We start from the raw sequence: 21,719 nt of genomic DNA, 5'->3' as shown, positions 1-21,719 counted from the left end.
TTTGGTTTCATAACTCCCAGTAGTCACCAGCACTACATGATATTTTTTTATAAGTTACCTATAGCAATGATCATCCAGAAAATTCCTGTTCATGAAGATACACTGTATGTAGGCTTCTGAAAGTTTATTATACAGTATTGACGCACATGATATACCAAGTGAAGTTCATTATTCTGGTTTGATTTTGTTTATTTGATATCAGCTAAAGCAACGACCGACTCTTTTTGTGTAGGAAATAAAACTAGTTATCATTACAGGGTTTTCCTTTTCAAATGAAGTTGCAGTCGACTGGGGAGAAGCAGGTGGAGAAAAGTGGGTGCATTAGACCATTATTTTGTTTTAAGACCAAAAAATTAATGACAGCAAGGATTCTTTATTGCGCAATTGCCGGCGACTGAGCTGTTCACAGACGGCAAAAATCACCAGTTGACGGCCAAATAGAAAACCCTGCATTAAGTGAAGATTAATATTTTTTGTCTTTGTGTCCTTTTCAAGTTCTAAAGCTTTTAAAGTTAATTTTTACATGTTGTGTGTTTTTACAAACCAATGAGCTAGTTAACTGATGGAGATGCACTGTTTTGCGTGAATGAGGAGACATGTAACCCTCATGCCTCCCACTGGATGTTCAAGCCAAACTATTTCTCAACATTAAAACTAAAAAAACAAAAAACAAAGCAAACAACCAACCAAACAAGAACAATTATTTTCCTGTTACTCAAGACATAAATGTAGGCCAAAATCATACAATTCATAAATCAATTTGTTTTTCTTGTAATTACATCCATTTTGAAATCACTGGTGATCCTTGGAATCTGATTGGTCCAAAATGGTGCAATTTATTCCCAAATTGCATCATTTTTTGCTCTAAATTGCATCATTTCTTTAGCCCACCAAAATGGAAATGAAGTAACACAAATAGAATATTAATATTGACAATGATACTCTGTGATTTCAAAATGGATGTGGTAATTGAACTTCGTGTCGTGCAATTTTGGTCTGAAATCATACTTGTGATTTCAAATCAAACTCGCGCTGCGCGCTCGTTTGATTTTGAAATCACGCGTATGATTTCAGACCAAATTGCACTCCACTCAGTTCAATTACCAATATTTACCTGTCTATTTGCTCATTGTTTTTTTTTTTTTTTTTATTCCAATAGAGAGGCATCATTATGGAAACGCTAGTAACTTGAATATAACGAGCTTCACGAGAAACTCTTACAGATTTCAACTTTCCTTTACTGTGACACTTGGAATGCCAATTAACTTTTACATGTACTGTAGGTCTACTCCAGAATATGATTGCAAAGAGTTTTATAGAGCCACTGTTGTTATCTGCCATTTCTTCATGTTGTGGTCTTCCGTAGTTATGTAAAGTGGATTTCCCGCTTTTTACTAGCTCCAAAGTTGAGTGGATTAAATATGATTTTAAAACCGCTCATTACTTGGAACATGAGAAGTGACAGGTGGTAACAAGTGGTTGACAAAAACACAACAACAACAACAACAAGAAATTGTTTTTTAGTGCTTTCTTTGAAGTGATGAAAACAAGTTTCACTTTTGATGTTGAAGGCAAAATTGGGAAAAGAGTCAGAAACAAGAGAAGATTGGGCAGGCAACTTTGAAAAAATGCTTTAGAAAAGTAGGCAAAAGACAGGCAACAGGAAGAAATTGTTTCACACTTACAGAGTAGGAGTGATTTCACTTGTAACCAAATGTAATGTATAAAAGTGATACAGTATATTGCATGTACTTCAGTCTGAGACGACTGCATGTATGAAAAGGAAATCAAGCAATTATTATAAGAGCATTCTTCCATCACTTTTCTAGAGGATATTCAAAGCAAAATGATGAATTTGGAAGCTGATGTAATTCAATTCTGAGTGAGGGAAAGTTTGGCAATTTACGATTAATCTCTTACTGAGGATTGTGTGTAATGTTTGTATCAAGCAATTTAAAGCTGATGTTTGACAAGCAGGCATTGATCATGAAGCTATTAACGGTACATGCATTTCTTGACCGGTATTTAATTACTTGAGTCTTCCAGTGCTGCTTGAGCCCATCTTTATTTAGGTTATGTATATATGTATACATGAATTATACTCCATATCCTTATTGATTGCACTGTTTTGTAATTTTATATGTGTAAATAAATCAGTAATGTAGTACATGTATGCAAAATAATTATTGAAGAGAACTTTGTTATAATGTGGCCTAAGGTTAAAGAGTATGCCAGAAGGAAAAACTTCAGTGAACACAGCCTGTCCTCAGCCTCTTCAATTCAGGAGTCAGATGAGGATACCTGCCCGCATCAGGTAAATGCCTTTTATGCACTTTTTTGCATTATACTTTATTATTATTATTGTTTATTCGTTTTGGAGGGGGGGGGGGGGGGGGGAATTCTTAGGAGAATTGTGTTTGTGTCTTTATTCTTTAGTAATAAAGAACCATTAGTTTGTGAATCATTCAGAAAAGTGTGTTACCTTGAAATTAACATTAATTACTCCATAATTATATGTAATTCACTTGATATGTAGCAGTTCTCACATGATAGAGTCCTTTTCTGTATTGTACATGTACAAGTCAGCCACTGCTGTATAATAGCCTATTTTATAATTGCATGCTCAGTGACCTGGCCTATGAATGGAAACAAGGCTGGCGGTGACCTTGTTTTGATTTGGACTTCACTGCTTTTCTCATGTAAATTGTGTTGTCCTTATGCTAACTACTCAAAATTTACATGAGAAAGACAAAGAGGTTTGTATCAAAACATGCAAAGGTCACCTCCAGGCTCACTTTCACTGAAAGGCCAGGTCAATGAACAAGAACTGGAAAATGGGCTGTTATCATACCACTCAGTGGCTGTTCCATCACACTGTAAATATTGCACATGTGCCAGTGCTTCCTGTTCTGCTGGCCACTGTTCCATGGCTTTCCCACCTCACAATATCATACCACTAACCCACTGTTCCTCTACATCACATCACACCACTTGACCATTGCTTATCACTTTTTCACCTCACTACATGTACAGTATATTGTACCGCTAAACCACTGTTCCATGACACTACAATGTATCACTCGGCAACTGTTCCACTACACTATATTGTAGCACACGGTAGCACACCAGTGGTTTACAGTTCCACTGTACTGTAATGCCATACCAGTCAGTTAATGTTCTACCAGTTGTACTAGTAGTATCTTTCTATGATGTACAACTGTATCAAGTGTGGTCATTAAGAACTACATGTAGTCATCTTGGTACACATTAGAAATAACTTATCACTGTTATTTTTGTTTGTGTTATAGGACTAAAGTGACATGACCGCCAAACAGGTTGCTCTGGACAGGGAGGAGCCTTTCCCATTTATCATACTGAAGGGCCGCCTGGATTCACATGATCAAGAGCTGCATTTGGCTGCTGATAAGAAGCTACTATGTTTATTTACTAGCAGCCTTGTCAAGGAAACTCTTGGGTTACTAAGCTGCTATTATGTTTTCATGTTTAATTACCCTGCTGGGTTAAAAAACATTTTTTTGTATTTGCAAAAATGTATTTTGCAAATTCATGATGGCAAGAAGCTACCGGCTTCTGTCATCACGTTTGTTAATGAAATTGACAGTATGTCAAAGTGTAGCTAATTGTCCATACACTGTAACTGACAACAGTGGTCTAGCAGGGCCCAGATATGACATGCTACTTAACTTTTGTCTTTTGCCACATACTGAAGCTTTATTGATCTAAAAATTGAACCAGGTCAGCTTTATGCGTGCAAGACGTTACACTTTGACAAACTATCAGTTATCTCCTTGCATGTGGACTTTTCCATGCAGTGCTTTTCTCTGCGGTTATAAATTAAGCATTTAAGGAATTGACGAGAGCATGAAAGACTTGAAGGGTGAAATTACGAGTGACAAATGTTTCTCCCCACTTCTGTGCCTTAAAAAAGAACAAAGCACAGCTATGGCTTGTTTATTTGTTTTATAATAGAGCCAAACTTATCTGCAGAGAAAGGTACTTCAATTTGTGATAATCAAAGTTTTGTTTTGCATTGCTTGCACGCCCTCAGTGGCACCATGAATACACTAAATTTGCACTAAAGCACCCTCAATATTGTATAGTGCTCCTGAAAGGCAAGCCATTTTTCGTTTTGACATAATGGAAATACAGAGACATTTGTCCTCTTGACTTTTCCATTTCAGAAGACTTTTAAACGTTAACCCTGGTTTTCACTAGCTATTTATTACATAAGGGTAAGCATAGGCTCAACAACGTTTTATGTCAAGTGGAAACACTTGCTTATGTTAGTCCTGTTTTCATTTGGCTTTAAATCGTATGCTTATGTTTGGTGCTTGTTGGTTTTCTTGTTCATTATAGTTATAAATGACACATTTTCCATTTGAAATGTATAACAGTCAACAGGCTATACTCTTATTGTAAAAAGCAAGTTTTAAAATACCATAATATAAAGATTATACGTGTATATATATCAAGATTAATTTTATTCAAGTTTGTTAACAAGGTTAAGGTTAAATGAAAAATTTTGCTATTCAGATAGTGATGTGAGGATAATTTTACTCTTAACTATGAGTCACGTTTAATCATTAAAAGAGTAAACCAGGATGCAATTTTGTGAGTTGTCTTAAAACCGTATATTGAGTTCATTTTACTCAAACCTTGAGTAAACTGTCAGTTTACTCAAAATAATGAGTCATTGTGGATTCAATTGGCTCGAGTGCTTATACTCGTTATTTCGAGTGAATTCTACTCAAAAGTGAGTTATTTTACTCTCACCTGAGTAATTTCTACTCACAATGTTGAGTACGTTTTACTCAACACTTGTGCTTTTACTCAATGTATTTAGTAAAGTTTACTCATGTGTGAGTTATTTTACTCACGCATTAGTACTTTCTACTCACACCATTGAAAGGATTTTACTCAACATTCATACTTCAGTTTACTCATCATTTTTAGTCATTGTGGATTCAACGTTTTACTCAATATTTTGAGGTGTTTTTACTCGGCTTTTTTTGCGGTGTAGAGGTGTTCGTTGTCACTCGTGCAAAGGACTGTCTCTCTAGGTGACAACCTCAGTTGAATGGCGTTTAGTTTTAAGTGGATGTTTGCCTGGAATTTATTTCTACAGATGCCCAGTTTTCAGCCTGGGGATAAAGTCCGAGTGTTGAGCGACAACCAGCTCGTTCAGAATTTACAACAAGGTCACGGTGGCTGGAACGAATCAATGACCAGGGTGAGGCCTCTCTTCGGAACTTTTTACACCGCAGATTTTATAACTTAATGGAGACAGTCATTTAACAAATCGAAGGCAGTTTTCTATGGTCTTTGCTCTTATAGACCATAAAATGACGCCATAAATGTTCCAAACTCAAGTGGAGCCACAAGCTGCAGGTGAGTGGTTTCACTGCCAAGTTTTGAACATTTTTCGGGGTCATTTTGTGGTCTATAAGGAGTATACGCTATAGGAAACTGCCGTCGATTTGATTTTTTTTAACAATGACATGGAAAAAGTACGAGCCAAATTGGCTTTATTTTCTGTTACGAAAGACCGCGCGTTACATCTGGCGTCATTTTTGTCGTCTGTGCTATTATAGACAACATCTGCAAGCGCGCGGGAATTTTGACAGTAAAAGCCCGATTAAACGGTTTAAACATTTCCTTCAACATGCGTGCAGCTCTTTGTTGAACCAAATGTCTGGGGCGTTTGAACTGGTCGTTCAACATCGTTGAAAGGTTAAAAATTGTTGAAAGCTTGTTGAAAGCGTGTTGCTTCATTCACCTGCATTTCATTCACTCCAACTTCAACTCTCATACAACACATTCAATTAATTTAACATTGATTCAACATTTCCTTTGCTCTCGAAAAATTTGAATGGCGTTGAAGCCGTCTGAACACTCGTTCAATACTTTCCCAACATCCGTTCAACTTTTTTTTAAACAAAGTTTGGTCAAATGTTGAAACCGTTTGAGAAAAAACTGTATGGATACGCAGAAACACAGCACACGTATTTGCTTATTATTTTTTTTTTCATTTTTAATCCAGGCGTTAGGAAAAGAGGGAAAGATTCTGGAAGTGGACTCTGATGGTGATGCCGTGGTACTGGTTGGATCTGATCTTTGGCTGTTTAACCCAGCAGCTTTAGAGGATCTATCCGGAGGCGAGGCTACTGCAAGACGAGGCGAGACATCGCCTAGTTCCCCAGGTAACGTGTTGACACTTGTAAGTTAGATGTTATCTCTTGGAGGTAACATATCGTTTGGCTGTCTGACCACATCATTGTTTTGTCTGCATTTGGCTGTTTGACTGTTTGTACGTCTGTGGCCTAGTGTATCTGTGACTGAACGACCTTCTGTTTATCCAGCTTTCAACTTTGTCTGATTTTCGGACGGTTTGGCTATCTAGCTGTTTGTGCAAGGTTTTGTGTGACGCTTTATCTGTGTCTGTCTGTCTGTCTGTCTGTCTGTCTGTCTGTCCGTCCGTCTGCTTAAGGGGTTGATTTCTGAAGAAACTATGGTGTTGCGTCGGTGGGGGAGTGAAAACAAATGTTTGGTTTTATCTTGACAGAATTGATAAGGTACTCTTTTTTTTTCCGAGTATGCCTGTGTCATTTACTGAATAATACATCATTCTCATTTATTCGCCAGGCTTAAAATATTCCATCACATTATTTCCATTGCGTATATGCCACACATGACTTTCTGATCCTAGCAGTATGTAGGATGTTTGTCCCATGAATCTAGTTTAATGGCCTTAGCTCCCACGAGTCTCCTGTAGCTCAGTGGTAGAGCATCCGAATTAGTAATCGGATAGTCTTAGGTTCGACTCCTGATTGGAGCACTCGGATTTTTTTACGAGTTAAGCGGAGTATGCCTGCCATGTGTCATTGTTATTTCTTACTCTGTTGGTATAGCCTGCGAGCAAGCTCTCGTTAGGTCAGCCGCGGGAAGAAAGCGCGGCCGGCGAGTGAGAGGGTTCCTCCCGCAGCTGACCTAAAGAGAGCTTGCTCGCACGCTAATAAAACTAAGCATTCGTTGTCTGTCTATCTGCCTGCCTGTCTGTATTTGTCTCGCTATATCTGTCTAAAGGGCTGACTCTCTTTGTCCCTCTGTAAGACCGTCTATCTGTCAAAGCTTTTCAAAGCTGTTTGACTGTGCGTCTGATTACCTATCTGTCTATCTCTCTGTAATTGTGTCAGTTTCATTGTCTGATCTCTGTTCAGGTGAACATGCAGCTGAACTTCTTAAGATGCTTCTCCTGGAAGCCGTTATGAAAGGAGGCGGTGGTGATCCCGGAGACAGATTAGTGACTGCTTCATCCAATGGTAACAGTCAGAACGTGCGTGAAATACTTGAAGCAAATCCTGACAAGGTAAATCAATCAATCTATCCATCCATCCATCCATCCATCCATCCATCCATCCATCCATCCATCCATCCATCCATCCATCCATCCATCCATCCACCTATGCGTTCCGATATGAAATCTGAGAAATCCATCGGAACTTTTAAGAACAAATTAGAATCTCTGAATCTCTCTGCCGACTTTTAGTATAAAGCTTTATCTGTAAGATCGCTTCTATTTTGTTCATAGATATTTAATATATTCATATTTAATACAGTATACTGATGTAAACGTCTGTATGTTTTAAAAGCTTATTCGTAATATGGTAGTTAACAGCTTTTGGGAAGAACAAAAGTGTGGTTACAAGTGCAGTGCATTGTAATTGTTGATCAAAATTACCGTGGTTAAATTAAGTTTTCTATTCCATTCTATTCTATCCATCCATCCATCCATCCATTCATCAATCCATCCATCCATCCTTCCATCATCAGTCAGTCAGTCAGTCAGTCAGTCAGTCAGTTAGTCAATCAATTGATCAGAATATCAATCAGTGAATGGTCAATCAATCAATCAATCAATCAATCAATCAATCAATCAATCAATCAATCAATCAATCAATCAATCAATCAATCCATCAATCAGTCATTGATCTTGCGATCAATCAGTCAGTCATCTAGTACGTTAATGAGTCAGTCAGCCTGTATGTCAGTCTGTCTGTCTTTCTGTCAACAAGCCAGTCAGTGATTTAGTCCGTCTTTTTGTCTGTCTGTCTGTCTGTCCATCCGGTTGTCTGTCAGTGAGTCAATTTTTCTGCCCGCTTGCTCGATGTAGTTGACCATCTTTTTTGAATGTTGTTGTACAAGCACAGATATGGTCATGTAAATTATACACTCAATTATCGTCGTCACGGTAAATTGGCGCTATGGACAAAGAAAAAAATTGCAAATATCGCTTCTTTACAAAATGGATGAAGAAGTCTATGGCAAGAATTCTTGACAATAAATCTGGAGAGAAAATAGCTAATCAGAACATTGATGATTAGTTCTGTGTCCTTAATAAGAAATTTGAAGCTAACAATTGTGCTTATTTTGGTTAGATTGATCATAAAAGAGGGGGCAAGACAGCACTTCATGTAGCGTGTCATCAAGGTCGAACAGAAATTGTGAAGTACCTCTTAAGCAAGGGTGCTAGCAAAGACATTAAGGTTAGTAAGGGAATTCAACAATGTAGTACAGTAGGAGTTGTATTGCTTTCGTTTGCTTCTCGTTATATTTTCCACTATTCCCTTCTATTCACTGCTCCGAAACGCTAAAATAAAAGTAAAATATGGTATAACGGGTACAAATGAATGTTATGCCACTTCTTGAATTGATCCGAGAAGCAATAATATTTGGCAACATTTGGTTCCAGTTTAGCCGGCAATGCTATGGTCAGCAGGTGATCGCGAAGCTAACAGCCCATCGACCGAGTGAATTTCCACCTCAAAACAAAATAAACCTCATGGATTACGTCGTCCATGAGCTAAAACTGGGGACCGTACGAGGCAAAGAGAAAAAAATCGAACTCGGCGGGAATCGAACCCATGACCTCCGGATTCAATAACCATTGCTTTACCAACTGACACACGAGGTGTAATGGAATAACGCACCGTCGTGCGGTGGTCACCTGGGTACAAAGAAACCTACCTTGCAGGAAAATGGAATGCTATTAAACTAACAACAATTAATGAACCATTTTTGTGTTTTTAAATTAATAGGATGAACAAGATTATTCTGCACTTCATCACGCAGCTTACGGGTAAGTAACTAAACCTTCTACATTCATGTGAGAATATATTGTATTACGAGGGTGTTGCGGAAATTAAATTTTTCTATTAGCCCATAAACTGAAGTTTTCACAAGCTTGTGAAATCAGTGTGGTTGTTTTAGTATAAACCTGAAGTACGTGTTGTTCTATTACAAATTAGCCAATGATTGCAATATTGAAATAACTAACTTTCATATCTAAAGTTGCTTATCTTACATCTCCTCATGAACTTCTATCTTTTTTAAAAGGAAAAAATTAATTAGATAAATAAAAACAACAACAACAAACAAAAAACAACCGTCATTTGATGGCTCATTTCTCCATGTAAGCAACTTTTGTTTTAGACTGCGAGCAGTCCTATTTTTCCCTCAGATCACGCGCGCAAAGCGAATGTAAAATTATGCAATTAGAAAAGTGAACGAGGAGGGATTGGAGAGAGGGAGGAAAAAGTAGCCCGCGTTTCTCGCGGCTCGCAAGAAATCGCGCGCGCGTGACAGAGCTTAGGAGAAGAAAGAGACTGCTCGCTGTCTAATTTTGTTTTCGTTTCTATTCTTGTTTTCAGCGACCGGACTGGTGAGACTGTCACTGTAATGCTGAACACAGGAACAAACGTCAATGTCTCTGATAACAAGAACAAAAGCACGCCGTTACACCTAGCTGTCAATCAAGGCAACGAAGCGGGCGTCAAGGCACTGTTGACGTCACGGCATTGTGACGTCAATTGTCAGGTAGATATTTTTTCTGTGTGTTGTCGAAGGTTATTCCTTGATCCCTTGGATAAAAGAGTTTCAAAAAGTTAAAAACTGTTACAGTTCAAAGCTCGATTTTGCTATTGACAGAGGATTTTGAAATGTCGCTTGTAGCGATACTCACAGAATAATTTCACAATTAGTTCTTATCAGTCAAACGGTGACGGCTGAAAGAATATTTTTGGTCTCTTTGAACGATAGGATCGTGGAATTTCCAAAGCCCGCCATAACTGTTCTGTTATGTTCTTAGTATTGATAGTTTTCGACTGTTTGACAGAAAATATAATTTTGTCATTTAAGCTCTTACCAAAAGTCCATCTTGAAAATTTCAGAAATGAAAATGACAAAATCGCGGATGTGGGGAGGTGGGTGGGTTGGATTTAGGCCGGGGGGGGGGGGGAGAGTAACTTAGGGAGGGTAGTTAGGCTTGGAAGTGCCAAAACTATAATGCCATTCCTTTATTTATTTATTTTATTTATTTTTTTGGTCGTTTTAAAGGATGTAGCAGGTGATACACCTCTGCATGACGCAATCTCAAAGGAGAAGAACACCATTGTGGACTCTATTCTTCAATCCCAAGTCCTCGATGTGACTGTGTGTAACGCAAGGGGATTCAATCCTTTACACCAAGCCTGTATGAAAGGAAACAAACAGTAAGTAACACACTCTGCGTTACCCTTTATTGTGTTACCGTTTAGTGCGTTACCACTGCATTTCTGTGCATGTAACGCCAAAGGACTTGACCCTCTACACCAAGGTCGTAATACGCGAAAGGAAGCAAGCAAGCAATAAGTTACACATTGCTTTACTGTTTCCCTTACCCACTTATTGTGTTACTCTGTGTAACGTAAGCTTTAGGTATTTCATATACATGAGCACAAAGCGATAATCCTAGCTGATATATATCGGTGAACAGGCCGACACTTCTAATTCGCCACGCGCGTCCGAGAGCACTTATCGTCAGACAGATCTTTACACGTCTTTAAACATTTACAGAGTTCAGCGTCTTGTCGCATATCTTGTTCAGCAGACTGTTTCGCAGTTTTAGACTCTGCGCCTACTAAGTTTCAAGTAGAGCTTTAAGGAATCTATGTACATAAAATGGGAAAAGTCCGACCTTAATCGACAGGTCAAACACATTAATTTGACGCTTTCCTTGTAGGCACCTCGACCTTCAGTCGTTTATGGTCAAGTGTGCGCGCACTCTATTTTACCGTTAAACTTATTAAAATTGTATGCATCGTAATATTATGTACGAAGACTTGTTATCGTAATGTTATGTAACCAACACTTGCTATCTTAACCGTTACACTGACGATGACGGATGTACCGTCGAAACATGTCTGGAAAATTAAAAAAGTCGTATTGTTTTTAAAGATTTCAACATTATTGCTGTTGTCTCGCCCTTTATATAAGTGTCGCCCTTTTATAAGTCTAAATTAAACCAACACGCAGTGAACATCGACTGTTGTTTGACTGGTCTTGCAGCATAATCCGCATAACTGGCCAAATTTCAATATCACTAACGTCGAGCTCCAACAAGGTCTACCAATGATTCGCTACTTACAAAATTACGTTAATATTTTAGTGCCGTTCAGAAAATCGCCGACAAATTTCCTGGTCTTATTGAAATACCTAAAGAAGATGGTTTCACTCCACTTCACCTGGCGGCATTCAACAACCACATGGAAATAGCAAGATGCCTCCTGTTATCGGTACGTAAGTTATATGCAATGATTTACCCTTGGGCAGCCATGATATATTTTCCCTATCCTCTCCGTACAGGCTTCAGTGTCTTATTGTTCTTCTTATCGCTGATAAAACACTCCTCGTTAGTATGCGGTGTTTTTCTCGTATGCTAATTTCCAAAGTTCACAAAAGCATAATTGTTATGAACTCTATTGACACATGCTTTTCCAGGAATGTTTTTGAAGATATTCAAAGAACTCATGGCACGCGTTTTATCGGGTCTAAAACCTTTCAGCTGCGCCTCGTGGTTTTAAACCCGATAAAACACTGCTACTAGTTTTTTAAACATTACATGTTATTAATTAATTCAACAGGGTGTTAACTGACTCCTACAACAACGAATCACTGTTTTATTTATCTATCATGTTGCAGTGCTGCAGCATGAGTTGCACCATCAAAAATGACAGCACATCCCTTCATGTTATTTCCTTCTTCACTTCAGTCCTTCTCTTCTTTGTTTATTACATCGATTATGCTTGAGAGCCTTGAGCTACCCTTGTTCTTAAAAAAACTTCTCTTAATCCGTCTTAAAACTATTGTTTTTTATTTTTCTCTTTCAAAAAAAATGTTTTGGCAGAAATACCACTAAAATGCTGGAATAATGCTCAATGCTTTTTCCTCGTTAAAATGTTCGAAAAAATTGTAGCACATATTTCGTGATCATTTCATATCGGGGTTTCCTTTCTGCATAATGAAATCTTCAGGTTTTTTACTTTGTGGTACAAAACGTTCTTGAGCGTTTAAACTTTAGTCCTTGAGCTGGAAAATCTGTATTCCGTGCTTAGTTAAAATGTTCGAAAAAATGATAGCACATGTTTCGTGATCATTCCATACCGGGGTTTCCTTTCTGCGTAATGAAATCTTCAAGTGCTTTACATTGTGGTACAAAACTTTCTTGAGTGTTTTAACTTTAGTCTTTGAGCTAGAAAAGAGGAGAGTGGAGAAGCTAACCTGCTGGGACACTTACACTGCACTAAAAACCAGCCTGTTTGTCTGTTTCTAATATTTATGATCATGGTGTTTCCAATCTTATAATCTAACGCTTGATCCACTCTAAGCTTAAGTAATCCTCATTTTGAGTTATATGATTTACCAAACACTTTGGACGACCTAAACCAAGCGCATCCTAATTGACCTTTATCACACGGAGGCCATGTTGAGTCTCAGGAGAATAAAAAGCTTTGTTTTTGTACGGCAAGCCTCGCACTGAATTCGCGTCTGGCCGAGGCTTGCCGTGCTAAAACAAAGCTCTCTTTATTCCCCCGAGACGCAACATAGCTACCGAGTGATAAGGATCTATCGTACATGAATAAGCCTTTTCCAACTGCCTCCTATTTCTTTATAACATAGGGTCACTGTGACATCAATTTGCGAAACAATAAGCGACAAACAGCCCTGGCTCTAGCGGTCTCAGAAGCTTACACGAAAATGATAGAGCTGCTCGTTGAACATGGCGCTGATGTCAACGCTGACGACGACGATGGAGACACTCCGCTACATCTGGCTGTCATTCATCAGGCTGTCGGCACCACTGGCTTGAGATCGGTGAGTGAGATTGCAGTAACAAGTGACCCGTCGCCTAACTTCGGTTCACTTTCGGTGACCGTCGGAAAGCCTAAGAATAATTAACAATTAATTATTCCACGAGTGGGCGTTGCATATGAGACGATAGATAGCCAACTCGGCGCTACGCGCCTCGTTGGCTACAATCATCTCATATCCAGCGAGTGGAATAATCGTTTATTAAAAACAATCAAGAAATGTAAGAACAACCAGAAGACAATTTAATGGTCGCTATTTCTCGGGCGTGGTATAATGGCTCATATGCCATGCCCGCTAAGCCAATCAAATCCCTGGAATTGTAAAGCAATGATCCAGTTTTCAATAATTATAGTTATAATTTGAATGGATCCAAAGAACTTCGGAAAGCGTTAAATGTGTGGATGTACTTTCAGAATCTTTACTGGCCTTCGGAGTACGTCACTACCTGAAGCCAGATTCGCGAAGCCCTGCTAAGTCAAGATGTTCTTGATATGGCTGCAACTCAGCCCCCCCCTCCCCCTCCCCCCTTATCGGTGTTGGTAATCGTCCGGCCTTCAAAGCAACTTTGAGGGAGGGGATGGAGGAGTGAACGTTTACTACTCTCCTGACGGTGTTTTCATCTAAGGGACATTGAAATCTACGCGCGCACGTCGAATGTTTCTCAACGCGTTCTGTCCAAGTTTTAGCTGCGTTGCCTAAAAAAAAAAAACAATGGCCGAACGACCTCGATGAATATATGGAACACCCATGCTTACCAATGCGTGTGAGTAAAGGACACTGTTTTCCCAAAACATGTTGATAACTTCGTCCTCCGTCGTTTTCAAGTTGTTTTCAGTTTGGTAACATTACAGCTCACGTGGCTCCTCAGATTTAATGTAGTTGATTCCCAGAGACCGTGGTTGCAGCTTTATGAACAGCAACTGTTGGTAGCTACTTGGCCAAATGATAACCCTTATCTAATTGGTTTGAGGCGTAAATAACATTTGCATTTATCGGTTTACCTTATACTTGTAATGACTTAATTTAACCTCCTCCTTCCAGTAAGGACCCCCTTGTGTAATAACCGCGTTTTTTTTATTTCAGTGTGCTGTTAATAAGCCCCTTGATTTCCAATAAGGTCTCTACTTAGTCTCCTTTTTGCTTCTGTGGGCGCACCGTCCAGAAAATAGTGACAGTCAAAACAATGTTAAAAATAAAATTGCTTCCGATTTTGGCGTTATATGCACGCGGTGTTCCGAACATTTTCCGTATCCCGTAGTTTACTTGCTTTTCTTACCAAAGATGTTTACTTGGTCAGATGTCAACATACAAAAAAAAACAAACAAAAAAAAAAACAGCCGATAGGAACAGACACAATTGTCATTTCTTGTGCTGATTATTGTTAGTTAATCTCTAGTCTTAATTTTTATACTTCCCCTTTAAGGTTGATTCACAAATGTTCAAAGTGTGTATGAACTGTGTTAGATTCCGTAAGGAATATATGAAAGAGACACAGCCGGCCCGTCATGACTACATTGTACATTGTAATTAAAGTAATAAAGCACTGGTTTCAGTTTTGATGTTCGGGTATCAGTTTACATGAACTCTCTCTAAGGCGGACAGTAAATCTGGTACCGAGGGTGTCCGCCTTAGAGAGAGTTGACTGTACTCCTCAAAACCGAAGGAAGACAGGCCAAATACAGCAGCCAAAGCTCTTAAGGAGTGCAATGATGATCTCTTTCCAAATATATATGCGCTCCTCAAGATATGTGTCACAATCCCTCTAACGAGCTGTAAATGCGAAAGAAGTGCGAGTTGTTTAAGGCGGCTCCATACATATAACAGAGCATGCATGGGCCAGGAAAGGCTGTCGTCCCTCGCACTTATGCACATGGTTATCAAGTTAAAATTGTTTTTGATGAGGTGGTAAATCTGTTTGCCACCAAACACCCACGGAGGCTGGAGTTCGGGACACTTCTGAGGGATTAGTTCCGCAGTATTTGGTGTATCATTTTACATCGTAAAATTAGTCCTTTATAACTTTATTCAAACAATTGTGTTCGACAAATGTAATATTCAGTTCCTACCGTGTACTTTGCCGTTACAATTTCTTATGTGTTGCTACTTTCCTAAATAAACGGATCAGACAATAAAAAATACATTTCGGTATTTTGGTCCACTTTGGCCTCGTTGGCACCCCCCCCCCCCCCCCCCCAACATAAAATCCTGGTTACGGGCCTGAACATATATCCCTCCCTTGTTGACAATATTTAAGTCCAGGGTTCTTAATCAACTTATTACGTGTACCTCAGTAGGTGGCTCATAATTAAACGTAATGTGCCGGTCTATTTTTGTTGGTCTGATTTTGAAATGACGTGATGATCAATCACTAAATCATTTTAATCAGCTGATCCAGAAGCCACTGAAATGAATTAGTTTTATTTTCAATTGTCGTATTACAACATCAGTGTCGTTAATCAGCAAATTTATCTTAAATTAATTTACTCATTGCGTACAACATTTTTCTCTCAGATTAAGAGTGACAGTAATGCATGTTTTTTTACGCAATCGTTACAGTGTCTCTATTACTGTACATGAAACAAACAAACCGATAAAACCCCATGGCAGCCTGTCTTGGATCGAGGATAAAATTGCCGTTGTTGTCTACATGTGTGGCAGGTGTTCTTCCAGGCTTATGTGACCAGATACCTTCCATGTCCAAACGATACCAGTGATAATCTAAAGCTGAAAACCGGTGAAGTGAATTGTTAAAAACGAGGCAACTCCAGAGTTTTAAATTGCTTTATGGCCGCGCTGTTTCAGCTATTATCTTATTATAGGAAATTAACAATGCACTTTATTAACGCGACTTTACAAAATTCGCGTTAATTTAATGTATCTTAATTAATGTCGATGTAAATTTAATGCACGCTATTTTACAACATTGTTATTTTAAAGCACCTTTATTTCATTACAAAACCGTATTAGTTCATGACTCCTCTATTGGCTCTTCAGAGTCACTATCTTTTGAATTGATAGGGTCTAGTTAGGCTTCAAAACCAAATTTGCGGCTTAAAAAAAAACCTTAGAAACATCCGTGCACTTGTCTTGGAAGGTTTTATTGACGGAAGCCAAAACGTAGTTTGGCATTCAGAAATGTAAAGTGCGAGTTTGCAAAATTATGAAAATCGCAGTAAATAAAGCAAGATGCTTATCGAAAAATTCCCGTTAATTTAATGCATGTAAACCTAACTTTTGAAAAATTCGCGTTAATTTAGTGTAACGTAAATTTTCTTCGCGTTGTCAACGTGCATTGTTAATTTCCTATTATTTTAGGTTATTTAGCAACAGAACGGAACGTCATTTGAGGACGCGAGAGAGCGCAGAATAGTCTGGTCGCGAGTCTATTTATTTCGCCTATCTTATGGGCATTCTTGATGTGCGCGCCGTTGTTCCTAAACCGTGATAAGAAAAGCTAGCCAATAGATAGCCCCAATAGCCCAAAAGAATGCACCCAAAGTTACATTTATCTGGGGAATGTATGTCACTAACCTAGGGGATGGACAACAAGGGCCACCAGGTGCTTTTTTCCGTTCGGGGTTCTCGGAACAGGTTGAGCCAGTATGGGGTCAGTTTCCAGATTCTCTAAGCCATCATTTATTGCAGCATTTCTCACAGAGGCAGGGAAGAAGACCCTCAGCATGCCGTCTCCACTTCCTCGGCCTGGCTGTGCAAACGTGTCCGTGATCTTGTTATTGGCATAGTTGTAGCAGTTGTTATCTAGCATTGTGAAAAGCCCATTCCAACGATTCGGATCGTATTGGTACGCGTAACGTTTGTGTTTGGTTGACCTACTCTGAGCTTTGACATTTTCGCCAGCTTGGATTTCTTGCAAAACCTGATGCATGAATTTTTGAGCGTCTTTAAACTCGAATTGTTCGATTGGCATGGTGTGAAGGAGGTCCATTTGAAGTCCCTTTGTTTCCGGTCCTGCAATCCATCCTGGGTGCGGTTCCTTTGCGTCTTGTACAAGAAAACCCTTGTAGCCAAGTTTGGAAGGCATGTTTTCTGGATTGTAGACATCCACATAGCCTTTTTGTTTTGCAACAGTCAGGCGGCGTTGAATGTCCTCAAACTCCATTGCATCGGGAGAAACTTCCCATTCAGGATCGGGTCGACCAGAAAATATGGACAGAGTCACATGTAATTGCCCTGCAGTAGATAAAAACAAATGCTCACGAATTATTGGATGAGGTTAAGCAAAATATCGTGATTTGTCAGTGGCGAGCAGATCAATTGGCTGAGGCAAATAATTGATCTGCGAGACACTGACAAATCACGATATTTTGCGATAACCGAGTTTAACAATTGTTTGATCATTCGATCGCCGAGTTTGTTTTTCATAATTTTGATCAACTAAATATGTTTAATCACTCTCTGACAGCTCAGGGAAGCGATCTGCCATTTTCACTCAAGAGCGTGGTTTCGATTGCGCATGAGCAGACCATTATTTGTGGGTAGTTATTTGCAGGTCACGTGGTTTGCTCTCGGCCAATGAAAATGAAGAAAAAATGCATCGAATAATAATTGTTTTTCTTTTTAATTATTATTTTTTTAACACGGTAATCCCTATTTCCGTTTAGTTCATTGCTAAACGTTTTTGGCCTGTCATGATGGATGAAAATTTTAAGAAAGTTAACGCGTCTCTCAAGATCAACTGCCACAATTTGTTGAAACTTGGCAGAAGTGTTCTAGGATACCTCCTTCGCTAAACAGTGTCAGGCTTTCATCAATATATTAATTTGGCCACCCGTTTAGAAGTTATAACCCTTATTTTAGTATTTGTCTGCTTTTGAAGCATCACCGATTTAACGAGGTTGTGGGAAAAGCGAACCCCGGGTTTTTTTTTTAAAAACTCACAAACGTCGTTTTTGACGGCAATACAAAAGTCTCAGTGTTAATCACGTCGCGGTGTTAATCTGCGCGTAAAAGCGAACAAAATTTAGACGAATCCGTGAAAACTTATTTCAGTTTCAAATCCATTGAGAAGTAAACTGTATTGAAATCTGAACAATATACTTGAATGCTACGCAAAATTGACCTTTAGAAAATGTATAGGCGGATGGAATTAACACACACATGAACACGTTAGAGATGTATCGATTACAAAGTAATAGATAGCTTTGTCACCCACTTTGTCATAATAATCTGTAAAAAAAAAACGAATGTAACTTAAAAGTGTAGTTCTTTACATAAAAGTACCCAAAATCAGCTGCCTTGAAAGAAGCGTTGATCTATTTCCTTTTGGGTATTTACTAAGGCTTTGTTACTTTTTTCCCGTTTCTAAATGAGTCTTTTTGCACAGTTGTTGTATAAAGACGTGACCATAAGTAAACCGCTATAGTTAGGTCTTGTTGGACGAAATGTCGATTTAAAAAAAAGTCTGTATAAAAAAAGTCCTCTTGGTGAACTTACCTGCTATTTCATCCAGAAGACAGATTTGGAGGAAGAAAAGGATGGCTTTTGAGTTTGCCAGCATTTCGTAAGGTTCCTAAAACAAGCACATTACATAAATTAGACTGAAAATTACACTTTTAAGATTATTAGGTGAATTGTGTTTGGAATTTGGGTTAAACACCGCGGGCAAAGTAGAACGCAACCGACATTTACCTTATTCAAAATTTGAGAACTCTATACTTTTGAAGTTTTACGGTGCGTTGAGATCTTCAAATGCAAACTGTTCGTTGCCTGATTAATTTTAAAGCTTCTGATTCATGGTTCCAGTATTATCGATGACTGGGGCTATCAGATCGGAAAGGAATCCTCTTGTTTTATTGATAATCGGGCAAACTAAAGAATTTACGCTTTCTGTAATGATAAAAGAAACGCAATAATTATTACAATGTAGCATAAGAACTTGAACACTTTTTTTTTGTTTTTGCGTCTGCGTCTTTTTATTTAATAAGATCGAAAAATCGATAAGGCCAAAAAGTTTTAATCGGAGAACTGACGAAAAATGAAGTTTGTTAAACTACGGGTACCCGTTCACATTCCCATATTTACCCCTGTTTCGTGTTTTTCCCCTTCGGACATCATATTTGAACAAATCAGTACGGTCATGCATTCATCATTTAGAATTCTCTTTTTGCTAAATTTTCCTTGTGTAAATGTCTGGCTTTTGTGTCCGACTGTTGTCAATGCGGTCATTTCAATGCGTCAATGCGCACGAACTTGTACAGTGAAAAATTAAAACGACAGACTAGGTGGTATCGATCAAATATGGCTAAGTGTATGTGCGTCTCCGTTATTTTGTCTTTATATCAGGCGGATTTGACGTCTGTGAAGTGCGTAGAGACGCAACCTAAGACGGCGTTTAATGCTCCATTTACACCTAAGCTTAAACACGTTTAAAAGCTGTTAAACACAGTTTAAAATTGTTACCTTCATAAAAGCTGCTTTCGGATTTTTATCGACTACAGATTTAGCACAAATGAAAGCGTAAGTTAAAGGGAGAGTTTCACGGTTCGGCATGTGCGAGCGATAACGTAAGCGATGTCAAGCCAATTGTTTTTGCACCAATTAGAAGCGAGTACACAACACCGGCGGGATACGGCGGGCAAGTCTCATAACTTGCTGGCATAAAAATAAAACTGACCGGTCAGTGTTTCGGTCACTTTTCAGAAAGAAACAATAAGGCTGTCCATGTAAAACACATGGGGATTTTTGCAGCGCCGCTTCTTGAATGTCCCATAACATTCAAGAAATGCCAGAACTTATGCGAACGTATACGGTTTTATTTTAGTACAATGTCGATATCTCGCGGCATCGACCTTTTTTATTACGCGCGGTTCGAAAAGCCGAGAAGCTCCCTCAAACTTACGTACTTAAATCCAGTATTTCATCAGCATTCAGTGATAAACTTACTATAGTGTGTACGCTCGATAGCCTGATTTTATTAGACCAGCGAGAAGGCGAAGAACGAGAAATCCGCAAGCTTCAAGAAGCGATGCGACCGTTTAGTAACAACAACACTGAGCGTCCTTCCGAGATGCTGGAATGCATTTGAGAAAACTCTGCCATGGTGGCAAATCAAAACTGCGTTTGCCATTCGCAATGACCGCAATTTTATAGATAAATGAATACCTTACAATAGATTTTGTAGTTTGCCGCAAATCTTTTGGATTTTTTTTTCTACTGCCCGCTATTCGAGCCCGCTAACAGACGACTACAACTAACTCGCACATTCGATCTCATATTTATTCGCTTCGCGTCGCAGTGTTGTACAATTTTTTCCATCCAAAGCAAAACACTGATGTTTGATGTTGTTTGTACGTCGAATTCTCCGTTTTTGACAGTTGACTTTCATATGAACAAACAGTACGATTGAAATCTAGAAAATCCTCGCGAGTTCATCCAAAGCCAGTTGGTGACCTTTGCCATTTCTAGCGAAGCAGATGTGCCGCGAATCCGTTGCCTATTTTAAACAGACTTATCTCTTTACCAATTTTCCACGCTTGATATACGTATCTTGTTAACCACAGTGGATTTCTACATCCACTCCACTCTGTCCGCTTTAACTTCTGTGCTTCCAGAGAGTCCACAGAACGTCCCGTCGCCGGTCGGCGGCGACGTCTCCTTCCCGATCCATCGACAAAAATGTCGTTTTCGGATGCAGAAACACTTTTAACCTTACAAAAATCGAACTTATATTTACAACAGGAAACAAAGATTCTAAAAAGTGAAGAACGAAGAGCGGATGATCCAAATTCGGGCGCGATTTCAACAGATTGTTCCATCATAAGCTCGCATCGAATTTAGTGTCGACCCGTACAATTTATTTTTGAGCCGGTCTGCTTGCGCATGCGCTTGACCGTGAAACTCGGCCTTTAAAGTTTACTTGAATCCTGTGTCAAAGCCAATGGTTCAGCTTCCTGTTACCAATTTTCATTTTCTTAAACCTGGTTTAATAAGACATGTTTTATTAGTGTGAACGGGGCTTTAAGTCTCCCAATTTCGCTGGTTTACACTTGACTTTAAGACATCTGAGAGAACTAAGGCCTGGTTCACACCAGCCGTAACGGACATAACAACGAGAACATAACGACAAAAACCCGGAAAAGATCTTTTCTTGTTTTTCTTTATCTCGTTATGCTTTTGATGATTTTGCCATTAAGTTTCAGCTATGTTGTTATGTTGTGCTTATATTATCTTGACCCAAGAATACTGAATGATTGCCTTATAAATAGTCCATTTTATATCTGAACTACAACTTCTCAGGTCCAAATATTTCAATCTCTCTGTGTACTCTCTGAAATGTTCTTTTGTCACATTCCGCTCCTGTATATTTCGAGAAAACATCGTTGGAATTACAACGTACTTGTCCAGAACAAACTACAAGACCTCCATTTTCATATGAGTTTCCTTCATTCATTTGCAAATACACATCATACGTGTTAACAACGCTGCCCACTAATAAGTAAGTAATTTTGTGTGGTTTATGACTATGAGGGAAAAGCAGGACTTATCAAGGGCTA

General features: G+C 38.9%; 2 protein-coding genes and 1 long non-coding RNA gene across 3 annotated transcripts in view; 1 reads left to right on the top strand and 2 right to left on the bottom strand.

Annotated features, from left to right (window-relative positions):
* The window catches only part of LOC146463362 (uncharacterized), a 403,676-nt gene that overhangs the window by 110,350 nt on the left and 271,607 nt on the right, over nt 1-21,719 (bottom strand). The window lies entirely within an intron of this gene.
* The window catches only part of LOC146463375 (E3 ubiquitin-protein ligase MIB2-like), a 44,046-nt gene that overhangs the window by 15,024 nt on the left and 7,303 nt on the right, over nt 1-21,719 (top strand). Inside the window, exons 6-14 of the mRNA XM_085084476.1 lie at nt 5,147-5,251; nt 6,062-6,221; nt 7,239-7,387; nt 8,457-8,564; nt 9,117-9,157; nt 9,729-9,894; nt 10,414-10,568; nt 11,504-11,630; nt 13,015-13,209. Of these exons, the coding sequence (XP_084940602.1) occupies nt 5,147-5,251; nt 6,062-6,221; nt 7,239-7,387; nt 8,457-8,564; nt 9,117-9,157; nt 9,729-9,894; nt 10,414-10,568; nt 11,504-11,630; nt 13,015-13,209 (1,206 nt within the window). The remainder of the gene's footprint in view (nt 1-5,146; nt 5,252-6,061; nt 6,222-7,238; nt 7,388-8,456; nt 8,565-9,116; nt 9,158-9,728; nt 9,895-10,413; nt 10,569-11,503; nt 11,631-13,014; nt 13,210-21,719) is intronic.
* LOC146463376 (uncharacterized) lies at nt 15,618-17,623 on the bottom strand. The gene is made up of 2 exons (XM_085084491.1): nt 16,738-17,623; nt 15,618-15,930 (listed from the first exon to the last, which is right to left on the bottom strand). The coding sequence occupies exons 1-2, from the start codon at nt 17,324-17,326 to the stop codon at nt 15,746-15,748; spliced, it is 774 nt and encodes a 257-aa protein (XP_084940617.1). The 5' UTR covers nt 17,327-17,623; the 3' UTR covers nt 15,618-15,745.

The sequence above is a fragment of the Pavona decussata genome, unplaced genomic scaffold (assembly GCF_977016875.1).
Source record: "Pavona decussata unplaced genomic scaffold, jaPavDecu1.1 SCAFFOLD_178, whole genome shotgun sequence".
Taxonomy (NCBI): Eukaryota; Metazoa; Cnidaria; class Anthozoa; order Scleractinia; family Agariciidae; genus Pavona; species Pavona decussata.
The sequence above is the reverse complement of the archived record's forward strand: the minus strand, read 5'-3'. Positions and strand labels throughout refer to the sequence as shown.

Excerpts from the sequence above, each read along its gene's own strand:
- LOC146463376 (XM_085084491.1), bottom strand. The coding sequence starts at position 17,326 with ATGGAGTTTGAGGACATTCAACGCCGCCTGACTGTTGCAAAACAAAAA. Across the intron at positions 15,931-16,737 it reads CCTTGTTGTCCATCCCCTAG|CTTTAGATTATCACTGGTAT; the intron begins GTTAGTGACATA and ends ACCGGTTTTCAG.